A 21,175-nucleotide genomic window follows, 5' to 3' on the forward strand; every position below is an offset into this window, starting at 1 on the left:
GCACTGTACATAGGTGTTGCAATGTTACTGACTATATTCTCTATGCTATACTTTACATCCCTGTGACTATTTTGTAACTACCATTTGTATTTCTCAATCTTTTCACATTTTCACCCAACTCTCCAACTCCCCTCCCCTCTGGCAAACATCAGTTTGCTCTATGTATCTACAAGTCTATTTTTTTAAAAAAAGGTTGTTGGGGAATAATGGGGAACAGTGTGTTTCTCCAGCGCCCATCAGCTCCAAGTTGTTGTCCTTCAATCTAGTTGTGGAGGGCGCAGCTCAGCTCCAAGTCCAGTCGCCATTTTCAATCTTCAGTTGCTGGGGGGGCACAGCCCACCATCCCATGTGGGAATTGAACCAGCAACCTTGTTGTTCAGAGCTTGCACTGTAACCAACTAAGCCATTTGGCTGCCCCATTTCTGTTTTATTTGTTCGTTTATTTTGTTCTTTAGTTCCACATGTAAGTGAGATCATAAGATATTTGTCTTTCTGTGTCTGACTTATTTCAGCTTAGCAGAATACTCTCTAGGTCCATCCATGTTGTCGCAAATAATATTTCATTTTTTATGGCCGAGTAGTATTCCATTGAATATATATACCACCTCTTCTTTAACCAATCATCTAATGATGGGCTCTTAGGTTGCTTCCATATCTTGGCTACTGTAAATAATGCTGCAATGAACACAGGGGTGTATATATCTTTTTTAATTAGTATTTTGGATTTCTTCAGATAAATATCCAGAAGTGAAATTGCTGGGTCATAAGGCACTTCCATTTTTAATTTTTTGAGGAACCTCCATACTGTTTTCCATAGTGACTGCACAGATTTACAATTCCACCAATAGTGTATGAGGGTTCCCTTTCCTCCCCATCCTCTCCAACACTTGTTGGTTTATTGATGATAGCCATTCTGACAGGTGCAAGGTGATATCTCATTGTGCTTTTAATTTTCATTTCTCTGATGATTAGTGACGTTGAGCATTTTTTCATATGTTTCTTGGTCATGTATATGTCCTCTTTGGAGAAATGCATATTCAGGTCCTCTGCCCATTTTTTAATTGGATTGTTTGTTTGTTTATTTATTTATTTGCTTACTTATTTATTTGGTGTGGAGCTGTATGAGTTTTTTATTAATAGATTTTGAATATTTACCCCCTTTTAGATGTATCATTGGTGAATATCTTCTCCCATTCAGTAGGTTCTCTTCTCGTTTTGTTGGTTTCCTTTGCTGTGCAAAACCTTTTTAGTTTGATGTAGTCCCATTTGTTTATTTTTCCTTTTGTTTCCGTTGCCTGAGGGGATGTATCAGTAAAAATATTACTAAGGGTAATGTCTGAGAGTTTACTGCCTATGTTTTCTTCTAGGACTTTCATGGTTTTGGATCTTATATTTAAGTCTTTAATCCATTTTGAGTTTATTCTTGTATATGGTGTAAGAAGGTGGTCTGTCTAGTTTCATTTTTTTGCATGTATCTGTCCAGTTTTCCCAGCACCATTTATTTATTTATTTATTTATTTATTTATTTATTTATTTATTTATTTATTTATTTTATTGGGGGAACAGTGTGTTTCTCCAGGGACCATCAGCTTCAAGTTGTTGTGCTTCAATCTAGTTATGGAGGGCACAGCTCAGCTCCAAGGCCAGTTGCCGTTTTCACTCTTAGTTGCAGGGGGCACGGCCCACCATCCCATGCGGGCATTGAACCGCCAACCTTGTTGTTTAGAGCTCGTGTTCTAATCAGCTGAGTCATCCAGCCGCCCCACAGCACCATTTATTGAATAAACTGTCTTTAACCCAATGCACATTCTTGCTTTCTTTGTCATGGATTAAGTGACCATATAGGCATGGATTTATTTCTGGCCTCTCTATATGTTCCATTGATCTATGTGTTACTTTTAATGCCAATACCAGGCTGTTTTGATTACTATGACCTTATAGTATGATTTGATGTCAGATAGCATGATACCTCCAGCTTTGTTCTTCTTTCTCAAGATTACTGTGCCTATTCGGGGTCTTTTATGGTTCCAAATAAATTTTAGGATTATTTGTTCTAGTTTTGTGAAAAATGCCATTGGTATTTTGATAGGGATTGCATTAAATCTATAGATTGCTGTGGGTAATATGGATATTTTAACTACATTAATTCTTTGGCTCCATGAGCATGGTATATGCTTCCATTAATTTGTGTCTACTTTAATTTCTCTCATCAATGTCTTATAACTTTCTGAGTATAGGTCTTTTACTTACTTGGTTAAATTTATTCCTAAGCATTTTTTATGCAATTGTAAATAGGATGGTTTTCTTAGTTTCTCTTTTTGATAGTTCATTATTGGTGTATAGAAATGCAACCAATTTCTGAATATTAATTTTGTATCCTGCTACTTTACTGAATTCATTGATCAGTTCTAATAGTTTTTTTGTTGGGATTTTGGGTTCTCCCTATATAGTACCATGTCATCTGCAAATAATGATAGTTTTACTTCTTCCTTTCCAATTTAAGTGCCTTTTTGTTGTTGTTGTCTGTTTGCTGTGGCTAGGACTTCCAGTACTACAGAGGGTACCAAAAAATGTATACACGTTTTAAGGAAGGAAAAAAATGTATTAAAATTATGCTGATGATAACCACTTTGAACATCTCTTGTAATTGCAGAAGTCAAATGTGACTTGTATTCAACTTTGTTATTGGTATATATTGAGTATTACAATTTTAATGCAGTTTTTTCCTTTCTTAAAATGTGTATATATATATTTTTGGCACCCTCTGTATGTTGAATAAAAGTGGTTAAACTGGGCATGCTTGTTTTATTCCTGATCTTAAGGAGAACACTTTAGCTTTTCCCCATAGAGTATGATGTTAGCTGTAGATTTGTTGTATATGGCCTTATTTATGTTGATAGATGTTCCCTCTGTTCCCACTTTGCTGAGAGTTTTTATCATCAATAGTTGGTGGATTTTCTCAAACATTTTTTCTACTTCTATTAATATGATCGTACGATTTTCATCTTTCATTTTGTTTATGTGGGGTATCATATTAATTGGTTTGCCAATATTGAACTAACCTTGCATCTGAAGAATAAATCCCACTTGATAATGCTGTATGCTCATTTTACTGTATTGCTGAATTTGGTTTGGTAATATTTTGTTGAGGATTTTTGCATCTATGTTCATTAGGGATATTGGCTCATAATTTTATTTTTTTCATAATCTGTTTGTCTGGTTTTGGAAGCAGGATAATGGCAGCATTGTAAAATGAGCTTGGGAGCTTTCCCTCCTCTTGAATGTTTTGGAATAGTTTGAGAAAGCTAGCTGTTAACTCTTTGAATGTTTGGTAAAATTCAGCTGTGAAGTCATCTGGTCCAGAACTTTTGTTTGTTGGGAGTTTTTTGATTACTGATTCAATTTCTTTAGTAGTGATTAGTTGTTTCAGATTTTCTGTTTCCTTTGATTTAGTCTTGAAAGATTGTATGTTTCTAGGAATTTACCCATTTCTCCCAGATTGTCCAATTTGATGGCATACAAGTGTTTTTAATATTTTCTCATAATCCTTTGTATTTTTGTTGTGTCAGTTGTCACTTCTGTTTCATTTCTGATTTTCTTTATTTGGGTACTTTCTCTTTTTTTCTTGACGAGTCTTGTTAAGGGTTTATCAATTTTGTTTATCTTTTCAAAGAACCAGCTCTTGATTTCATTGATCTTTTGTGTTGTTTTTTTTTTAGATTTTATTTCATTCATTTCCACCATGATCTTTGTTATTTCCTTCCTACTACTCACTTTGGACTGTGTTTGCTTTCTTTTTCTATTTCATTTAAGTGTAAAGTTAGATTGTTTGAGATTTTTCTTGTTTCTTGAGGTAGGCTTTTATTGCTATGAATTTCCCTCTTAAAACTGCTTTTGCGATGTCCCATAGAATTTGGGTTGTTGTGTTTTCATTCGTCTTAAGGCATCTTTTGATTTCTTCCTTGATCTCATTAACACACTCATTATTTAGTCGCCTCCGTGTGTGTTTGTTTTTCTGTGTGTTTTTTTCTTTTCTTGTAATTGATTTATAGATCATACCACTGAGGTCAGAGAAGATGCTTGATATGATTTCAGTCTTCTTAAATTTATTGAGACTTGGTTTGTGGCCTAACATGTGGTCTATCTTGGAAAATGTTCCATATCACTTGAAAAGAATGTGTATTCTGCCTCTTTGGGGTGAAATGCTCTAAAAATATCAAAGCCATCTTGTCTAGTGTGTCATTTAAGGCTGCGGTTTCTTTTGATTTTCTGTCTGGAATATCTGTCTATTGGTGTCAAATGGATGTTAGAGTCCCCTACTATGATTGTATTCTGTTGATCTCTCCTTTTATGTTGGTTGATATTTGTTTTACATATTTACGTGTTCCTATGTTGGGTGCATAAATGTTTACAAGAATTATATCCTCTTGTTGGATTGATCCCTTTAGCATTATGTAATGTCCCTCTCTATCTCTTAGTATAGCCTTTGTTCTAAAGCCTATTTTGTCTGCTTTAAGTGTTGCTACCCCAGCTTTTTTTTGTCATTTATATTTACATTAAATACCTTTTTCCATCCCTTTACTTTTAGCCCATGCTTGTCTTTCAACCTGAAGTGGGTCTCTTGTAGACAACATATGTATGGGTCTTGTTTCCTTATCCATTCAATTACCCTGTGTTTTGATTGGAGCATTTAGTCCATTTACATTTAAAGTGATTATTCACAGGTATGCAGTTATTGTTTTTTTATTATTTATATTTATGTTCTTGTCCCCCTGCTTCTGAAAGAAGTCCCTGTAACATTCTTGTAATACTGGTGATGAACTCCTTTAGCTTCTTCTTGTCTGGGAAGCTCTTTATCTCTTCTTGAATTTTCAGTGATAGACTTGCTGGGTAGATTGTAGGTTCTTGCTTTTCATCATTTTGAATATTTTGTGCCAATCCCTTCTGGCCTGCAATGGTTCTGTTGAGAAATTTGCTGAGAGTCCTATGGGAGTTCCCTTGTAAGTAACAAGTTGCCTTTCTCTTTCTGCTTTTGGGCTTCTCTCTTTGTCTTTAACCTTTGCCATTTTAATTATGATGTGTCTTTGTGTGGGCCTGTTTCGGTTTATCTTGTTTGGGACCCTCTGTGCTTTCTGGACTTGTATGTCTATTTCCTTTGCCAGGTTAGGAAAGTTTTCAGTCATTATTTCTTCAAACAGGTTCTCAATTCCTTGCTCTCTCTCTTCTCCTTCTGGTACCCCATTTAATGCGCATGTTGTTACACTTGATGTTGTCCCAGAGGTCTCTCAAACTATCTTCATTTATTTTTGATTCTTTTTTCTTTTTGCTATTCCAATAGGGTGTTTTCTGCTACCTTGTCTTCTAAATAACTGATTCGATCTTCTTCATCAATCTGCTGGTGATTCCTTCCAGTGCATTCTTCATTTCAGTTATTGTATTCTTCACTTGTGACTGCTTCTTTTTTTATGGTTTCTGTGTTCTTTTTTATGCTTGTTATCTCCTTGTTGAAGTTCTCACTAAGCTCATTGAGCGTCCTAATGACCATTGTTTTGAACTCTGTATCTTGTAAGTTTCTTGCCTCCATTTCATTTAGTTCTTTTTCTGGAGTTTTCTCCTGTTCTTTCATTTTGGATATATTTCTTTGTTTCATTTTTACTGCCTGTTTGTTTCTATGTATTAGGTAGATCTGCTACATCTCCCAGTCTTGGCCAGATGACCTCATGTAGTATCATATTTCCCAGAAAATAAGACCTAGCTGGACAATCAGCTCTAATGCGTCTTTTGGAGCAAAAATTAATATAAGATCTGGTCTTATTGTACTATAACATAAGACCAGGTCATATAATATAGTATAATATAATATTGGGTCTTATGTTAATTTTTGCTTCAAAAGATGCATTAGAGCTGATTGTCCGGCTAGGTCTTATTTTCGGGGAAACATGGTAGTTGCCCTGTGGGCCCATTGGCACAGTCTCCCTGGTCACCTGCACCAGGTGTCCCTTGTGTGGGTGGTGTGTTCCTTCCTGTTATAGTGCAGCCTTGATCGCTATTTGCATTTCAGTGAGTGGGATTGACCCTCAGGCCGACTGCCTATGGGGTTTGGCCACATTCACAGCTTATGGGCTGCTGTGTGGGGCCTGCCCCATGGAGCAAGATTTATCCTAGCAGGCTCTGGTGCCTGCTGGGACCACCCTTTGGGTATGCTGCTTGTGGGGCTAATTGGGTAGTACTCTGCTGTGGCCTGAAGCAGCCCTTTAGGTATATTGGGTTCTGGGGCCTCATGGAAGGGGCTGTGGTGCAGGCCCAGGTCAGCCACTGTCTGTGACCCGTCAGGGACTACCTGGTAGGAGCTAGAAAGTGATCTGTGGTTTCTTGCTGCCTGTGTTGGACCTGGAGATGTGAGGGATCAGCAATGATACAAACTGAGGATGGCTGCCACCATTACCAGGCCAGGGGTAGCTCTGTAAAAATCCCAGGGCACCCTGAGGCCTGCTGCTGCCTGCCAACTCCCATAAGGCTCATCCACTGTTAGAGCCTCGTGCACTATGAGGGTTTGGTGAGGCGGGGTCTCAGGCAGTCACCAAGGCAGGATGAGTGGTATTTACCAGGTTAATGTAAATTCTGGTTTGGTGCCAGTGCTGAGCCTGGAGATACTCAGTAAAAGTCTCAGAGTGCAACAAGGCTAGCTGCCACCTTCCTAGGACCTGCAGACCACCAAGAGATGTCCAAGAAATTGTGCAACATGAGTGGTTCTGGATGCTTGCACAGAAAGTCCCTCTGGCATTGCACGAGTTGGGTGGGGCTGGGTCTGAGGGATTCAACAGAGTGGAGTGAGCAGAGTTCACCAGATTCATATTTGGCTATGTGGGGGATGGCTTAACACAGGAACGATGGCACCTGCCCACCAGCTGCACGGGAGGAGGATTCTACACAGGGAAAATGGCGACCCTCCAGTCCTTGCCCTGGAGCCACACAACTCAGTCTCTCCCTGTATGTCTCTGACGTCTCCTGACCTGCATTCCTACGGCCAGACTTCAGGGTGAGTGCCTCTGAGTGAGTGAGTCTGTGTGTGGGTCCTTTAAATGTACCTCTGGTTTTTCTGTAATCTTCTTTCTCACCCAGATTGCTGGAATCCCACTGTTTTTCCACAGCCAGATGTGGGGGCTCATCTTCCCAACACTGGTATGCTGGGGGAGGGGAGCTCGGCATGGGGTTAGGGTCCGTCACTCCTCTTTGGTGACCTCCAATGCCTAGATATCCCTCCCCATTCTCAACTGTCACACACAGGTGTGAGGCCTACTCATTCCATGACTCTGCTCCTCCTACTAGTCTCGGCATGGCTTCTTTTTTATATCCTTTGTTATAAAACTTCTTTTCAGGTAGACTTCAAATGGTTTTCCAGGTTGATTGTTCTATAATTTAGTTGTAATTCTGTCATGATCACAGGAGCAAACTTAGCATCTATCTACTCTGCCATCTTTGATCTTTCTCCTAAGTTAAATTTAAATAGCCACATGTGTCTAGTGGTTAATGTAATGGACAGCAAAGGTCTAGACCAGGGGTGTCAAAACTGCTGCCCGCGGGCCAACTGTGGTCCACAATCCATTTTTAATTGCCCCGCAGCAGATTCCAAAACTATATTTAGTTTACTTAAATAAACCAGGTGAGGCAATACGTACTTCACCTCGAGTGAGTGGCCCGGCTGTTTGTGTATTTTACCACATATGGCCCTTGGTAAAAAAACGTTGAAAAAAGTTTGGACACCCCTGGTCTAGACACTGAGATATATGTTAATCTCCTGAATGAAATGAGTATGTTCATTTTGGATGAGAAAGACTTGAGGAGAAATTGTTGGCTATTTTCAAACATCTCAAGCATTGTCATGTGGTTGTTTAGATATACTTACTGTGATTCCATAAAATAGAACTAGAACTAATGACTAAACGGTTACACCAGGAACAGTTATGGATTTTATATAAAGAACTTTCTAACAACTAGTGTGTATGAAACTGAAATGAATGATGAGAATAGATGCCCTTTAAGGTCCCTTTCCTATGCTGTGAATCCTTCATTGGATGATCTAAATGTTGGGAATGGTATACTATGGAGAGAATTTGTTTCCAGCTTGATAGCCATGCAAAACTGAGGTCATTTGGGACACCAGGCTAGGTATCCTTATTTATTTTTTAAATTAAATCTTGGGAAAAATATATTCTGTCAATCACTGAGATTAATAGTTCTATTTTCTACTCACTGTTTTTGAGAAAATTCCATTACCAAAGTAATTTGTGGGGAAAAAGAAAACTAACTTTTCAAGACCTTTTCCTTTAGGCTATCAAAGTAAACATTCCACGAGTCCTTCACTTCCCAGCCTTCATAGGTTTCTAAGATTATGTCTCTAAAACATTGACAGGTAAACATTGAAAATGATGCAATTCCTAGGTTTGATAATGGTTGATGCTAATTATTGAAGTAAGAGTGTAATCTGACTAGATGAAAGCAGTTATCAAGATCAATTTCTGTATTTCTGTGCAATCATATCTTTTGTGTGATATTCAACATAGGAAATATTATAAAGTTAAAATAATTACATATTTTATTTAACAATTCAAAAGCATGGTTAAATTAAATGATTCAACACAAATATTTATAGTGCATTGTGTGATCCAAGCAGTTTGCACACAGTGTGGATACAGTGGGAGATATGGCATGGTCTTTGCACTCATAGAGCTTATAATCAAATGGAGGAGATAGGCAAGAAAACTATCAATTACAGCTTTGAAATTAATCTTATGATAAGAGGCGGAGCACAGAAGGGGTTTGGGAGCCCAGAAAAGGGTGACTAACCTAGCCTGGACTTGGGAAGGTTTGGGATAAGGACAGGGTATGTTATTGATCAATTTTCTTTGTTAATTTAGATATGACTTTTCTCATTTAATCTGTCAATGTGGTATGCTTGTCATGGTCTTATCTGCCCTCACATCCATCCCTCACTTTTCCTCTGTTCTGCCCTATAATATACACAGGCTAAATCCTGCAGGCTGTAATTCTTAAGCTGGCCAACATTTTGCTACCATCTGGGTTTTGCCAACAGGTGGACCAACAGGAGATTAGAGCCCAGGAGAATAAAGAAGGCAGTATTTTTCCCTCTTCCTCTGCATCAGTTGGTTTCCCCTTCAATGGCTACATATTTTCCATGGCTCCAGCCCCATCAGGTTGATCCACCATGGCGCCAGATCTTGTTGAACCCAACTCCTAGGCACTCATAACACTATATCCTCTATTTGTCTTCCCAATCTAGAGATGGGAACGACTTCTTCATTTTGCTAATTATTGGGTTCCCTAACTCTCCCCTGTTTAGTTTCTCTAGCATTTGTGTAACCAACTCTCTGCATTAAATTGTCTCTGTGTTAAATATTTACAGTGGTTTCTATTTTCCTGGACAATTCCAGACTGTTACATGTGTGGCCAATTATCGTGACAGATTTTTTAGTATTAAACTTCATCACATTACTGGAGTAAACCCAATTCTGTCACCAGCAGTTAAACATGTTTAAGTATCTTCTATAATTAATTTAAAAAACAAAACTGAAAAATACTATAATACCCCTGGATCCTGAAACCTCCTCCAAATACCATTCTATATCTCTCATCTTCTTTATATCCTATTCAAAAATAATTTTTGCATTCCCTAGTTTTTGTATATATTTTGAAAAAAAAATCTAGTAATGTAAGTAATAGGGTGACATATTGAAATTTATTTGTGTGATGCCACCCAAGCACTACTCAGAAGGAAATATATAACCTTAAATAGATGTATTAGAAAATAAATATTTCAAACATCCAAGCCATTTAAGAAACTAGAAAATAGCATAGTAAGCCTAAAAATGTAGAAGGTAGGAAGAATACATTAAAGGACACCAAATTGTTAGAATCTGCAAACTTTAGACTATGAGAAGCAGGACAAAACACAAGACCTGTGTATGTGATTTTTTGAACAATAAAAATTCATTACAATGAAAAAGAGGTGATATGGGGAGAACCTGTAGGTTAAAAATGACTTCGGGGACATAATCAACAATCCCAATGTATTTGGATACCAAATCAAGAACACTGATTTCATATATGTGTGTGTGTGTGTGTATATATATATATATATACACACACACACACTGTGTGTGTATATATATATATATACACACACACACACAGATATACATATATACATATATATGTATATATACATCAGATAAATGTGAAAGATAAAATGGCTAAAATGGCTATTTGATGTCAATGACTTATGTAAATTTTTTAGAATTGATGACTATGTTGAGTATTTTCTAGAATAGTCCATATTGTTTAAAATGCATACTGAAAAACTTAGAGGAGAAATGGTGCGATGTCTTGGATTTATTTGGCATCACTCCAGCAGCAGAGATGAGGGTATAGTTAGAACCAGATTGGCCATGTATTAATGATTGTTAATGCTGTGTATCAGGTAACTGAATTCATTATACTATTCTCTCTACTGGTGTGTATATTTTAGAATTTCTGTAATAAAAAGTTTTTATTATAAATATGCTATTAAGCTTGATATCCTTAGTGAAATGGATAACTTTTTAGAAGAAAAAGGCCAACTCAATTCATAAAGAAATAGAGAATTCTAATTGAATAATACAAACTGAAACCGTATTCAAAGCTCAAGCCTCCCTTAAATGCTCCAGGATAGGCAGAGTTGAGGGCCAGTTCTACCAAATGGTTGGGGAGAACTAAATCACCATCTCATGTAATATCTTCTAAAGCACACAAAGTAATTTGACTGTTTCTCCCAGGCTAGCTCTCTTTGATTCAAAAACCAGATGACTCCTTATGAAATAACACTTGAGCCAAGCTCGACCACACAGCAGCAAATACCTTACATAGATTAATAGCATATTCAACACACAGTGAATTAAGTGAACAGACTGTATATGAGGAATGAAAACATAATTTAACATTAGAAAATACTTTACATTGTAATTCCCTACGTTAACAAATTAAAGGAGTATATTAGTTTGCAAAAGCTGATATAACGAAGTATCACAAGGGGGTGGCTTAAACAACCGACATTTATTTCCTTATAATTCTGGAGACTAAACGTCCAAGATCAATGTGTTGGCAGGGTTGGTTTCTTTTGAAGCCTGTTTCCTTGCCTTGCAGATGGCTGTAGTCTTCCTTTGTCTTCACATGATATTTCCTTTATGTGTATCTGTGTTCTAATCTCTTATTAAAAGGACACACGTCATATCAGACTAGGGCCATTCTTATGACCTCATTTTACTTTAATTACCTCTTTAAAGGTCCTATCTCCAAATTCAGTCACATTCTAATATACTGGGGTTTAGGACTTCAACATATAACTTTTGGGGTATGAAATTCAGCCCATAACAGGAGGAAAAATCATTAGATTACATCAATGGGTACAGGAAAAAAACAAAAACGGCAGAAAGAAATTCAATACAAGTTCAAAGGAAATTTTGTAGCAAACTGAGATTACAAGGGAACTTCCATTTCCTAGAATCTGGACAGGAAAAGGAGGAGAAAAGTTTTTAAACTTCTGCTTCTGCTCCACTGCAGAAATCTGAGGCTGCACCTAAGACCACATATACCAGTAGCCCTGGGGTAATGTCAGGACTGTAGGAAAGATTGGGTTGATTGAGGTTGTCTGACTCGAGTCAGCTAATAATCACCCAAAACCACTCCAGTGAGAATGGGTGGGTCTTTCTTAAAAATATCTTATAGCAGAATCAAAGAATGAACTTAAAATGAAATAGTATCACAATGAATCACCTGTAGTAAGAGTAGGCATTCTTTCATGAAACACACACACACAAACACACTTTCCATATGCATTTGGTAGAGATGTACAATGTGCAATCTATTTCTCACTATGAATGGAGGTTATAAAAAAGAAAAAAAATCACTGCCCTGGACAGTACAATGTTAGATCAGCTTAAAAGAGGCAGAGTGTCCTGAAATCACGCTCTTCAGCCTCTTCCATGTAGAAAATAAATTTTTTAGAATAAAATTTCCAACATCTAAGTCTGGCTAAGAGACCCTATGGGAAGTGGGGTTACTTCTCTATCATGGGTGCAGCTACTCCCCATCCGACATCTAGCCTGGACCCAAAACCATTCTCTGTAAAAATTGCACTTGAGCAAACAGAGCTGGCAGGGAGGGATCATGTCCCACGTAGTATTAAACTGAGAAATCAGGATACAAGATGAGGAAAGGACTGAGCAGTCTACCCGTTCCATAATAGAGGGTACCCCACAGAATCCTGCCTCACTGCTGATGTCAGTCCTGGGAGACTCCAGGCAGGGGTCTCAGGCTGAGCAGTACCCCTCGTTTCCAGCTTGGGGGGGGGGTCTCAGGATGATGGAGGCCTTGGTCTGAGGATGGCAAACATAGGTCAGCAGAGGGGGAGTCCCAACCTTGCCAGGTATTCAAGATGAGAACCTGAAGAAAGACACCACAGCCCTGCCCTGTTTCTGTGGTTAGTCCCCAGGGCATGATCACTAGATGTCAGGAGAAGAGGGAAGGACAGGTCTCTCAAGGTAAAGACCCTGAATGAGGACCAAATGGAACCCAACCCCAGATAGAGAAGGTACCACGGAATACAGGTCTTTACCTGCTTTCAGCCCTGGGGTCTCTAGAGCATGGTGTCTAGATGTGGCATCCCCTGACTTCCCATTAGGGCAGCAGGGAGAGGTGAGGACTTTGCTGTGAGGGGCCTGTTTTCATGTCAGGTCCAAGGAAGGGACTCAGGCCATGCCAGACCTGCAGAGGGGGGACACTGAGAAAGCATTGAGGAGACTTCTTTCCCAACAGAGGGGGACCCACAGAATGCTGCCCATGGTGTCAGAATGGGAGGTCCCAGGCATAAGAGCCCGATTTCTCACATCCTCTGAGAAGGGGAGTCTCAGGGAAATGGGGGCCTTGGACTGAGGGATGCATCATCAGGTCCACCAAAGGTGGGATATGCAAGCCCTATCAGGGGTAAATAGCGGGGGTGCCAAAAAATGTATTTAAGTGGACACTTTGGTCAATGTTGCCCAAGCAGTAGTGCACCATAATCAGAAGTATCTGGATGCTGATGGGAACCACTTTGAGCACCTCCTGTAATTGCAGAAGTCAAACAGGACTCATATTCATCTTTTGTTATCGGTATATATTATTACAATTTTAGTAGTTTTTTCCTTTCTTAAAATTTGTGTACATTTTTTGGGAGAACCCTCTGTGTTAATACCTTGGACACGTTTGAGGGTAAGCCTACATTCTCAGATAGTTTGTGTGTGGGGGAGGGTCCCTTGCCTGCTCCTGTTGTCAAACTTGGTTACCCTGACTCACAGTGGCCAATCTGGTGCTCACTCACTACGTCTACCTTGATGTTCTTAGGGTGAGGAAGGGCTTCATCAGGGACTCAAGAAATCAGGTCCGCAGAGGGAAGTGGCCCAGGCAATACCAGGAGTCCAAGTGAAGACTCCCAGCTAGGATTCAGCTGTTTTTCCACCCCAGAGGGTGGGATCACATTCGCACCATGTCAGTTAAGTTGTTACTGGCAGTTGACACACAGGGTTCCCAGTTGTGGCATTTAGGGACTTTCATCTCAGGAGTCTGACGGACGTGAGCCTTTTTCTGAGGGATGCAATCTTAGGTAAGAAGAGCGAGAAATTTTAGGCTCCGCCAGTGTCAAAGTGAGGACCCCGAGGAAGAAGGGGGAGGCCTCCCACCGCAGAGAGTGAGGGCCAAGCTGGGTCCTGCCTGTGCCGTCAGTCCTGGAGAGGCCCAAGCAGGGGAGGTTGGATGAGACCTTTTGGGCCTTTTGTCACGGGTGTCTGAGGGAGATGAGGTTTTTATCCGAGGGGCCCGTGACAGTTGAGATGAGGGAGGAGTCCCAGGGTTTCTGTAGTCCTGCCTCCGTCACAGAGGAGACCTCCCCCGACAAGGGGAGTGGGTGTGGGGGCCAGCCCTGCCCTGCACTTGCTGTTAGCTCTGAGCGACCCCAGGCCGGGTTCCCAAATATGGTTTGTCTCCAACCCCAAAAGCCCCAGGGGGAGAAGTTCGTATATGGCGCTTTGCACTTATATTTTCGGAGGCTTGGTATGAGGCTTGGTATGAGGGGTCCAATTCAGGTCAGCGTCTTATGGGAGGACCCTACGGGAGGAGTGAGTGGAACCCCCCCCCCACAGGAGAAGGGGAACAGCAGCCCCTCCCCCCACTTGCCCTTATTCTGAAACCTGGGAATGCCAGGCAGAGTACCCGGATGTTTTTATCTGACTTGGTCGCGGGCACAATCAGAGCGGGGCGCTTCGGATCAGCGAGGGAGGAGTCCTGGGCCTGGCCAACCAAGTCGAGGACAACTGCCCCCTGTGGATAGGGGTACTCCAGCCCTCCCCTTCCCCTGTAGTTCGTGGGAGGCCACGAGCACCGTTCCCGATTGTGGCAGTTCGGGACTTTGGTCTCGGGAGTGCGACGTAGGTGAGGCTTTCTGTGAGTAGTGCAGACTTAGGTCAGAAAAGGGAGAAATTCTAGGCTCTGCGGGTGTCAAGGTGAGGACCCCGAGGAAGAAGGGGGAGGCCTCCCACCGCAGAGGGTGAGGGCCAAGCTGGGTCCTGCCTGTGCCGTCAGTCCTGGAGAGGCCCAAGCAGGGGAGGTTGGCTGAGGCCTTTTGGGCCTTTCGTCTTGGGTGTCTGAGGGAGATGAGGTTTTATCGGAGGGGCCCGTGACAGTTGAGATGAGGGAGGAATCCCAGGGTTTCTGTAGTCCTGCCTCCGTCACAGAGACCTCCCCCGACAAGGGGAGTGGGTGTGGGGGCGAGGCCCTGCCCTGCACTTGCTATTAGTGCTGAGCGACCTGAAGCCGGGTTTCCCAATATGGTGCGTATTCAAACCAGGTCCTTCCTGTGCCCTCAGTCCTGAAAGCCCCAAGCGGAGATGTTCGGACACGGCGCATTGCGATTTATATTTTGGGAGTCTGGGGGGCATGATTTTTGGTCTGAGGAGGTCTAATTCAGGTCAGCATCTAAAGGGAGGACACTATGGGAGGTGAGAGTGAAGTCTCCCCCCCCTACACACACACAGGAGAAGGGGAACAGCAGCCCCTCCCCCCACTTGCCCTTATTCTGAAACCTGGGAATGCCAGGCAGAGTACCCGGATGTTTTTATCTGACTTGGTCGCGGGCACAATCAGAGCGGGGCGCTTCAGATCAGCGAGGGAGGAGTCCTGGGCCTGGCCAACCGTCAAGTCGAGGACACCAAGGGAGGTGTGGAGACACTGCCCCCTGTGGATAGGGGTACTCCAGCCCTCCCCTTCCCCTGTAGTTCGTGGGAGGCCACGAGCACCGTTCCCGATTGTGGCAGTTCGGGACTTTGGTCTTGGGAGTGAGACGTGAGTGAGTCTTTCTTTGAGTGGTGCAACTTAGATCAGAAAAGGGAGAAATTCTAGGCTCTGCGGGTGTCAAGGTGAGGACCCAGAGGAAGAAGGGGGAGGCCTCCCACCGCAGAGGGTGAGGGCCAAGCTGGGTCCTGCCTGTGCCGTCAGTCCTGGAGAGGCCCAAGCAGGGGAGGTTGGATGAGGCCTTTTGGGCCTTTCGTCTTGGGCGTCTGACGGAGATGAGGTTTTATCGGAGGGGCCCGTGACAGTTGAGATGAGGGAGGAGTCCCAGGGTTTCTGTAGTCCTGCCTCCGTCACAGATGAGACCTCCCCCGACAAAGGGAGTGGGTGTGGGGGCGAGGCCCTGCCCTGCACTTGCTATTAGCTCTGAGCTACCCCAGGTCAGGATTCCCAATATGATGTCTCCAAGCCAGATCCTGCTTGTGCCCTCAGTCCTGAAAGTCCCAAGTGGAGGTGTTCAGATATGGCGCATTGCGATTTATATTTTGGTAGTCTGGGGGACGTGAGGCTTGGTATGAGGGGTCCAATTCAGGTCAGCGTCTTATGGGAGGACCCTACGGGAGGAGTGAGTGGAACCCCCCCCCCCACAGGAGAAGGGGAACAGCAGCCCCTCCCCCCACTTGCCCTTATTCTGAAACCTGGGAATGCCAGGCAGAGTACCCGGATGTTTTTATCTGACTTGGTCGCGGGCACAATCAGAGCGGGGCGCTTCGGATCAGCGAGGGAGGAGTCCTGGGCCTGGCCAACCAAGTCGAGGACAACTGCCCCCTGTGGATAGGGGTACTCCAGCCCTCCCCTTCCCCTGTAGTTCGTGGGAGGCCACGAGCACCGTTCCCGATTGTGGCAGTTCGGGACTTTGGTCTCGGGAGTGCGACGTAGGTGAGGCTTTCTGTGAGTAGTGCAGACTTAGGTCAGAAAAGGGAGAAATTCTAGGCTCTGCGGGTGTCAAGGTGAGGACCCCGAGGAAGAAGGGGGAGGCCTCCCACCGCAGAGGGTGAGGGCCAAGCTGGGTCCTGCCTGTGCCGTCAGTCCTGGAGAGGCCCAAGCAGGGGAGGTTGGATGAAGCCTTTTGGGCCTTTCGTCTCGGGCGTCTGACGGAGATGAGGTTTTTATAGGAGGGGCCCGTGTAAGGTGCACAGAGGGAGGAGTCCCAAGGTTTCTGTAGTCCTGCCTAATGGAGGAGACCTCCCACCTGGGGATGTTGGTGGGGAAACCCTGCCATTTATTTGCTGTTCGCTCTAAGAGATAACAGGGCAGGTTCTCAAATATGGTGTGTCCAGCCTGCCAACTGGCAGTATAAGGGACTCGAGGCTTTCATTTCCAGCTGAAGTTGCGACCAAAGAGGGAATTTTATCTAGTCTGCTAGGCACCTCTGAGAAAGCCCTTAGGGAGCCCTGACCAGAGAAATCGTGCGGCACTTTCGCCCTCCCTGCTGGCCGATGCCCAGCCGACACCACCGACCCTTTTGCCAGCCCTTTTCCTGCCCTATGTTGTCAGCCCTGGGAAGCCCCAGCCTGGACCCAGACTTCCATTGTGGGAGTCTGAGGAACATGAGGCTTTTTCTGAGGGTTGCAGTCTCAGGTCTGTAGAGGGAGGTGTCCTATGCCCTGCCAGGCATCAAGGTGAGTGAGGAGTGAGTGGATCTCTCCATCTCTAGATGGTGGGAGCCCCACAGAAGCCTGTCCTTCATGTGAGCCCCGAGAAGGTTCTGGCAGGGCTGTGGAATACAGGGCATTTTCTCTTTTTACTTTTTGTCCGGAGTGTCCCAGGGAGGTGAAGGCCTTAGTCTGAGCTGCTGACATCAGCAGAGGGAGGAGCCCAGCATCTGTGAGGAGTCAAAGTAAGACAAGGACCTTGAAGGGGGTCCTTATCTAAGGGTACCCCCCCCACTGAGGCAGAAGGGGCCTCACAGAAACTCCACTCTAGACACTCATTCCTGCCCAGATGTGGTGTGTCCTCACTTCCTGCATTGGGTGGGTGGAGGTTTCTTTGGGAGATGAGAGCCTTGGTCTGAGTGCAAAGGCAGGTCAGCTGAGGGAGCCACATCAGGTCTGAAGAGGGAGGAATCCCAAGCTCTACCAGGAATCAAGGAAAGGACCCTAGGTGAGGACCAAAGGCACTTCCCACCCCAGAAAGAAGAGACCACACACAGTCTGGCTGACTTCAGTTCTCAGCCCTGAGAGGTCCCAGGCAGGGTTGGCTGGATATGGTATGCCCTGATTTTCTCCAAGGTTGAGGGATGTATCTCAGCAAGGTAAAGTCGTGTTCTGAGTGGGCGCTGTCCAGTCAGCGGAGGGTAGCCTAGGTTGTGCCAGGAGGAAGCGTGAATGCTGTGAGGGAGAACTGAGGCTAGCCCCACCATAGAACAGATGGGGACCAGCCCTTGCTGTCAGCACTGGAAGGAACTAGCAGGGGTGGCAAGACGAGGTGCCTCGTCCCTTTTGTCCAGGGGTTCTCAGGGAAATGAGGGCCTTGTTCTGAGGAGGTGTCAGTCTGAGGGGGAGCCACATCAGGTCAGCAGAGGGAGGCGTCTCCGACTCTGCTAAGGTTTTATGGTCAGGAACCTGAGTGAGGACTGAGGGCACACCCTCACTCTAAGACCGAAGGTATACCCAACCCTACCCTGCCCCTGCTGTCGGCTCTGGGAGGCTCTGAGGCACAGTGGCTGGGTATGGTGCACCCTCACTTCCTTCTTGGTGATCTTAGGGAGGTAAGGGCTTGTTATGAAGGGGCCAGACTCAGGACAGCAGAGGGAGGAATCCCAGGCCCTACCAGGCATCGATATTAGGGTTGTGGGTAACCCATAGGTAGGAGAGAGGGATCCATACAGGCTTTAGCCCGTCCTTGCTGTCACCCTGGTAGTGGGGAGGGTTGGGGGGGCTTGTTAGGGGAAAGGTGAGTACCTTAGCGAGCAGAAAAGGCATCGTCTATTCTGGAACAGTGGAGACCTCACCAAGACTTTGGGAGGCTCCAGGAGCTGTGAGGAGAGGGCCTTGGTGTGAGGCACCTGTCCTCAAGTCAGCAGAGCAGAGGAGACCCATGGAAAGCTAGGGGCCAATGTGAGGTATACACCCTCAATGTCTACCAAGGACCCCACAGAAGGGACCCCAAAGTCCCTGACTCAACCTGCTCATAGCCCCGGAAGCCTTGGGCTGTGCTGGCCGGCTGCACCCTGAGGAGTTTTTCTCACATCCTCCTACAGGTTCCTAGGAGACAAACCATTCAGGAAGACAGAAGCCCTGTGGACCTTAGAGCACTTCCTACAGAAGAGACCCGTAAGTCCACCTTTGTAAGAGCTGCCAAGGGTACTTTTCTCTGCTGAGGCCGCTCACCCTCTCCCTCTCTCCCCCAGGCCCGTGGAATTACATCTCCTGTTCTCCTGCTCACACTTCTACTTGCTGCCCACAACAAGAGTCACCATGTTTCGCTCTTCAAAGCGTCCACGCCGCACATTTGAGAGAAACTTTCAGACCCAAAGTGAGATACAGGATTTGGACGTAGCACAGGGTCCCGTAGATGAGGAGGATGAGGATGAGGATACGTCCTCTGTTTCCTGTTGCTCTTTCACCTTCATCTACCCCTCCACTTCCTCCTCCTCTCCTTCCTCTCCTGTGATCCCAGGCATCCCAGAGAAGGAGGAGGAAGAGGAGGAAAAAAAGAAAGAGGAAGAGGGAAAGGAGGAGAAGAAGGAAAAAGAGCAGGAGGAGGAAAGGGAGGAGGAGGAGGAAAGGGAGGAGGAGGAGAATGAAAAAAGCAAGGAGAAGGAGGTGGAGAAAGAGGAAAAGGAAGAGGAGGAGGAGGGAGAGGAGGAGGAAAAAGAAGAGGAGGAGGGGAAAGATGAGTGGTGTGCTTCTGAGACATCAAGAGCTCCCCAGACATCCTGCTCCTTCTCTTCCTTCTCCTCCTCCACATTAGGGATGTCATCAGTTCGAGGTTCCAGCAGCCAAGCAGATGAGGATACAAGCTCTTCGAAGGTCTCAGTAAATGCCGAATCCTTGCGTAGAAACCTGCTAGAAAAGAAGGTGGCTGATTTGGTGCATTTCATGATCCTCAAGTATCGATTGAGGAAGCTTATTACAAAGGCAGAAATGCTGAAGGTTGTTATAAAAAGACGCAAGTATAAATTCTCTGTGATTTTTAAGAAAGCTTGTAAATGCTTGGAGGTGATCTCTGGCATTGAGGTGAAGGAAGTGGACCCCACCACCCACTCCTATGTCCTTGTCAACTCACTGGATCTCACCTATGATGAGATGCTTAGTGATGACCGGAGCATGCCTAAAAACGGCCTCCTGATGATTGTCCTGGGTATGATCTTCACAGAGGGCAACTGTGCCCCTGAGGAAGACATGTGGGATTTCCTGAATATCATGGGCATCTATGTTGGGAGGGAGCATTTCATTTGTGGGGAGCCTAGGAAACTTCTCACCAGAGATTGGGTACAGGAGAATTACCTGGAGTACCGGCAGGTGCCTAATAGTGATCCTCCACGCTATGAATTCCTGTGGGGTCCAAGAGCCCATGCTGAAACCAGCAAGTTGAAAGTTCTGGAATTTTTGGTCAAGGTCAATGCGACTGACCCCATTTCCTTCTCCTGCTGGTATGAGGAGGCTTTAAGAGATGTGGGCAAGCGAGCCAAGGCCAGAAGTCGCCTCATAGCTCGTGCTACTGCCATGTTCGTTGCGCAGCATTAGTCAGCAGCCTCTCCTTCCCCAACTGAAGAATGAGCCTGAATCTTCACTCTGTTTGAAGAGGGCAGTCAGCCTTCTAAGTAGATGAGGGTCAGAGTTAGAGTCAGGCTGGGGAGAACACAGTGTACAACTTTGTGTTCCTGTTCGGTATGGGTGATTTAGAAATTTATCTTCCCCCCCTCCCTCTTTTTAGGTACTTTTCAAATGCTGCTGCTTTTAATGGAAGGTTTATTAGCTTTAGAATCGAAGTGAATGAATGACATTGTTCACACATACATTGTTGTTTACCAAGTTTAAGAATAAATTTTGATATTTTGTAAAACAAATTGGGGAACATCCCATCTTATTTTGTGATCTGGAACAAGGTACTATGACACTGGAATAAGAATTTCCTTGAATGTGAAACAACTCTGCAGAAAGTAGAGGAAAAAAATGTAACAGATGGTTAATTTTTTGATTCCCTTAACCATTTTAGTTTAGTCTGTAAAATTCAAAGATACGTGCCTGGATTTGCTTGGCTTATTCAAGAAAGGAGGAGTAATCTTATTAAACGTTAATAAATGAGTTTTATAAATGCTCACTGTCTCATTTATTTGCCAAACATTAATTGTATATTTTCTCTTTGGAAAGCACTCTGTTAATAGTGGACATGCTAGGATTAGCAAGACACAGTGTTACCCAAAGAATCGTAGAGGCTAGGAGCAGCAATCACTTTAGGAAGATGGTGAGATGTCCTCCAATACCTAAAGAACAAGTGAAAACAAGGAGTGAGAAGGTGAGACTCCAGATGTGAGCAGTTAAGTAAAAATACCCTGAGCCAAGGCAGTTGGGGACCTTGGGAAACTGCAGTTCCTTCCGTGGGAGTTAATTATATGTTAAGCTGTGGGTGGTGGCAGGGGCCATACTCACAGACAGTGTGTTTTAGAAGTGAGAGAAAAACCTGGGATGGAAAACTGTTTCATATTTACTTTTGGATGGTGGATAAGCCAGAGCGAAATCTCCACCTGGGGCAGGTATGGAAGGTTGTTGTCCTGTGAAGTTAACACGGTGTA

The 21,175-nt window shown here is 44.0% G+C and overlaps 1 protein-coding gene across 3 annotated transcripts in view; it reads left to right on the plus strand.

The window, feature by feature from the left end:
* The window catches only part of LOC109436883 (melanoma-associated antigen 8-like), a 124,242-nt gene extending 103,562 nt beyond the window's left edge, over positions 1-20,680 (plus strand). For 2 of the 3 annotated variants that reach the window (XM_088795009.1, XM_074324074.2), the window contains 3 exons: positions 6,886-7,039; positions 18,638-18,710; positions 18,788-20,680. In XM_088795009.1, the coding sequence (XP_088651135.1) occupies positions 18,855-20,126 (1,272 nt within the window). In that variant the 5' untranslated portion in view covers positions 6,886-7,039; positions 18,638-18,710; positions 18,788-18,854 and the 3' untranslated portion in view covers positions 20,127-20,680. The remainder of the gene's footprint in view (positions 1-6,885; positions 7,040-18,637; positions 18,711-18,787) is intronic. The other variant, XM_074324073.2, reaches the window with a different exon arrangement.
* Positions 20,681-21,175: the final 495 nt, after the last annotated feature.

The sequence above is a fragment of the Rhinolophus sinicus genome, chromosome 18 (genome assembly GCF_057876585.1).
Source record: "Rhinolophus sinicus isolate RSI-liver-muscle chromosome 18, RSI-T2T, whole genome shotgun sequence".
Classification (NCBI taxonomy): Eukaryota; Metazoa; Chordata; class Mammalia; order Chiroptera; family Rhinolophidae; genus Rhinolophus; species Rhinolophus sinicus.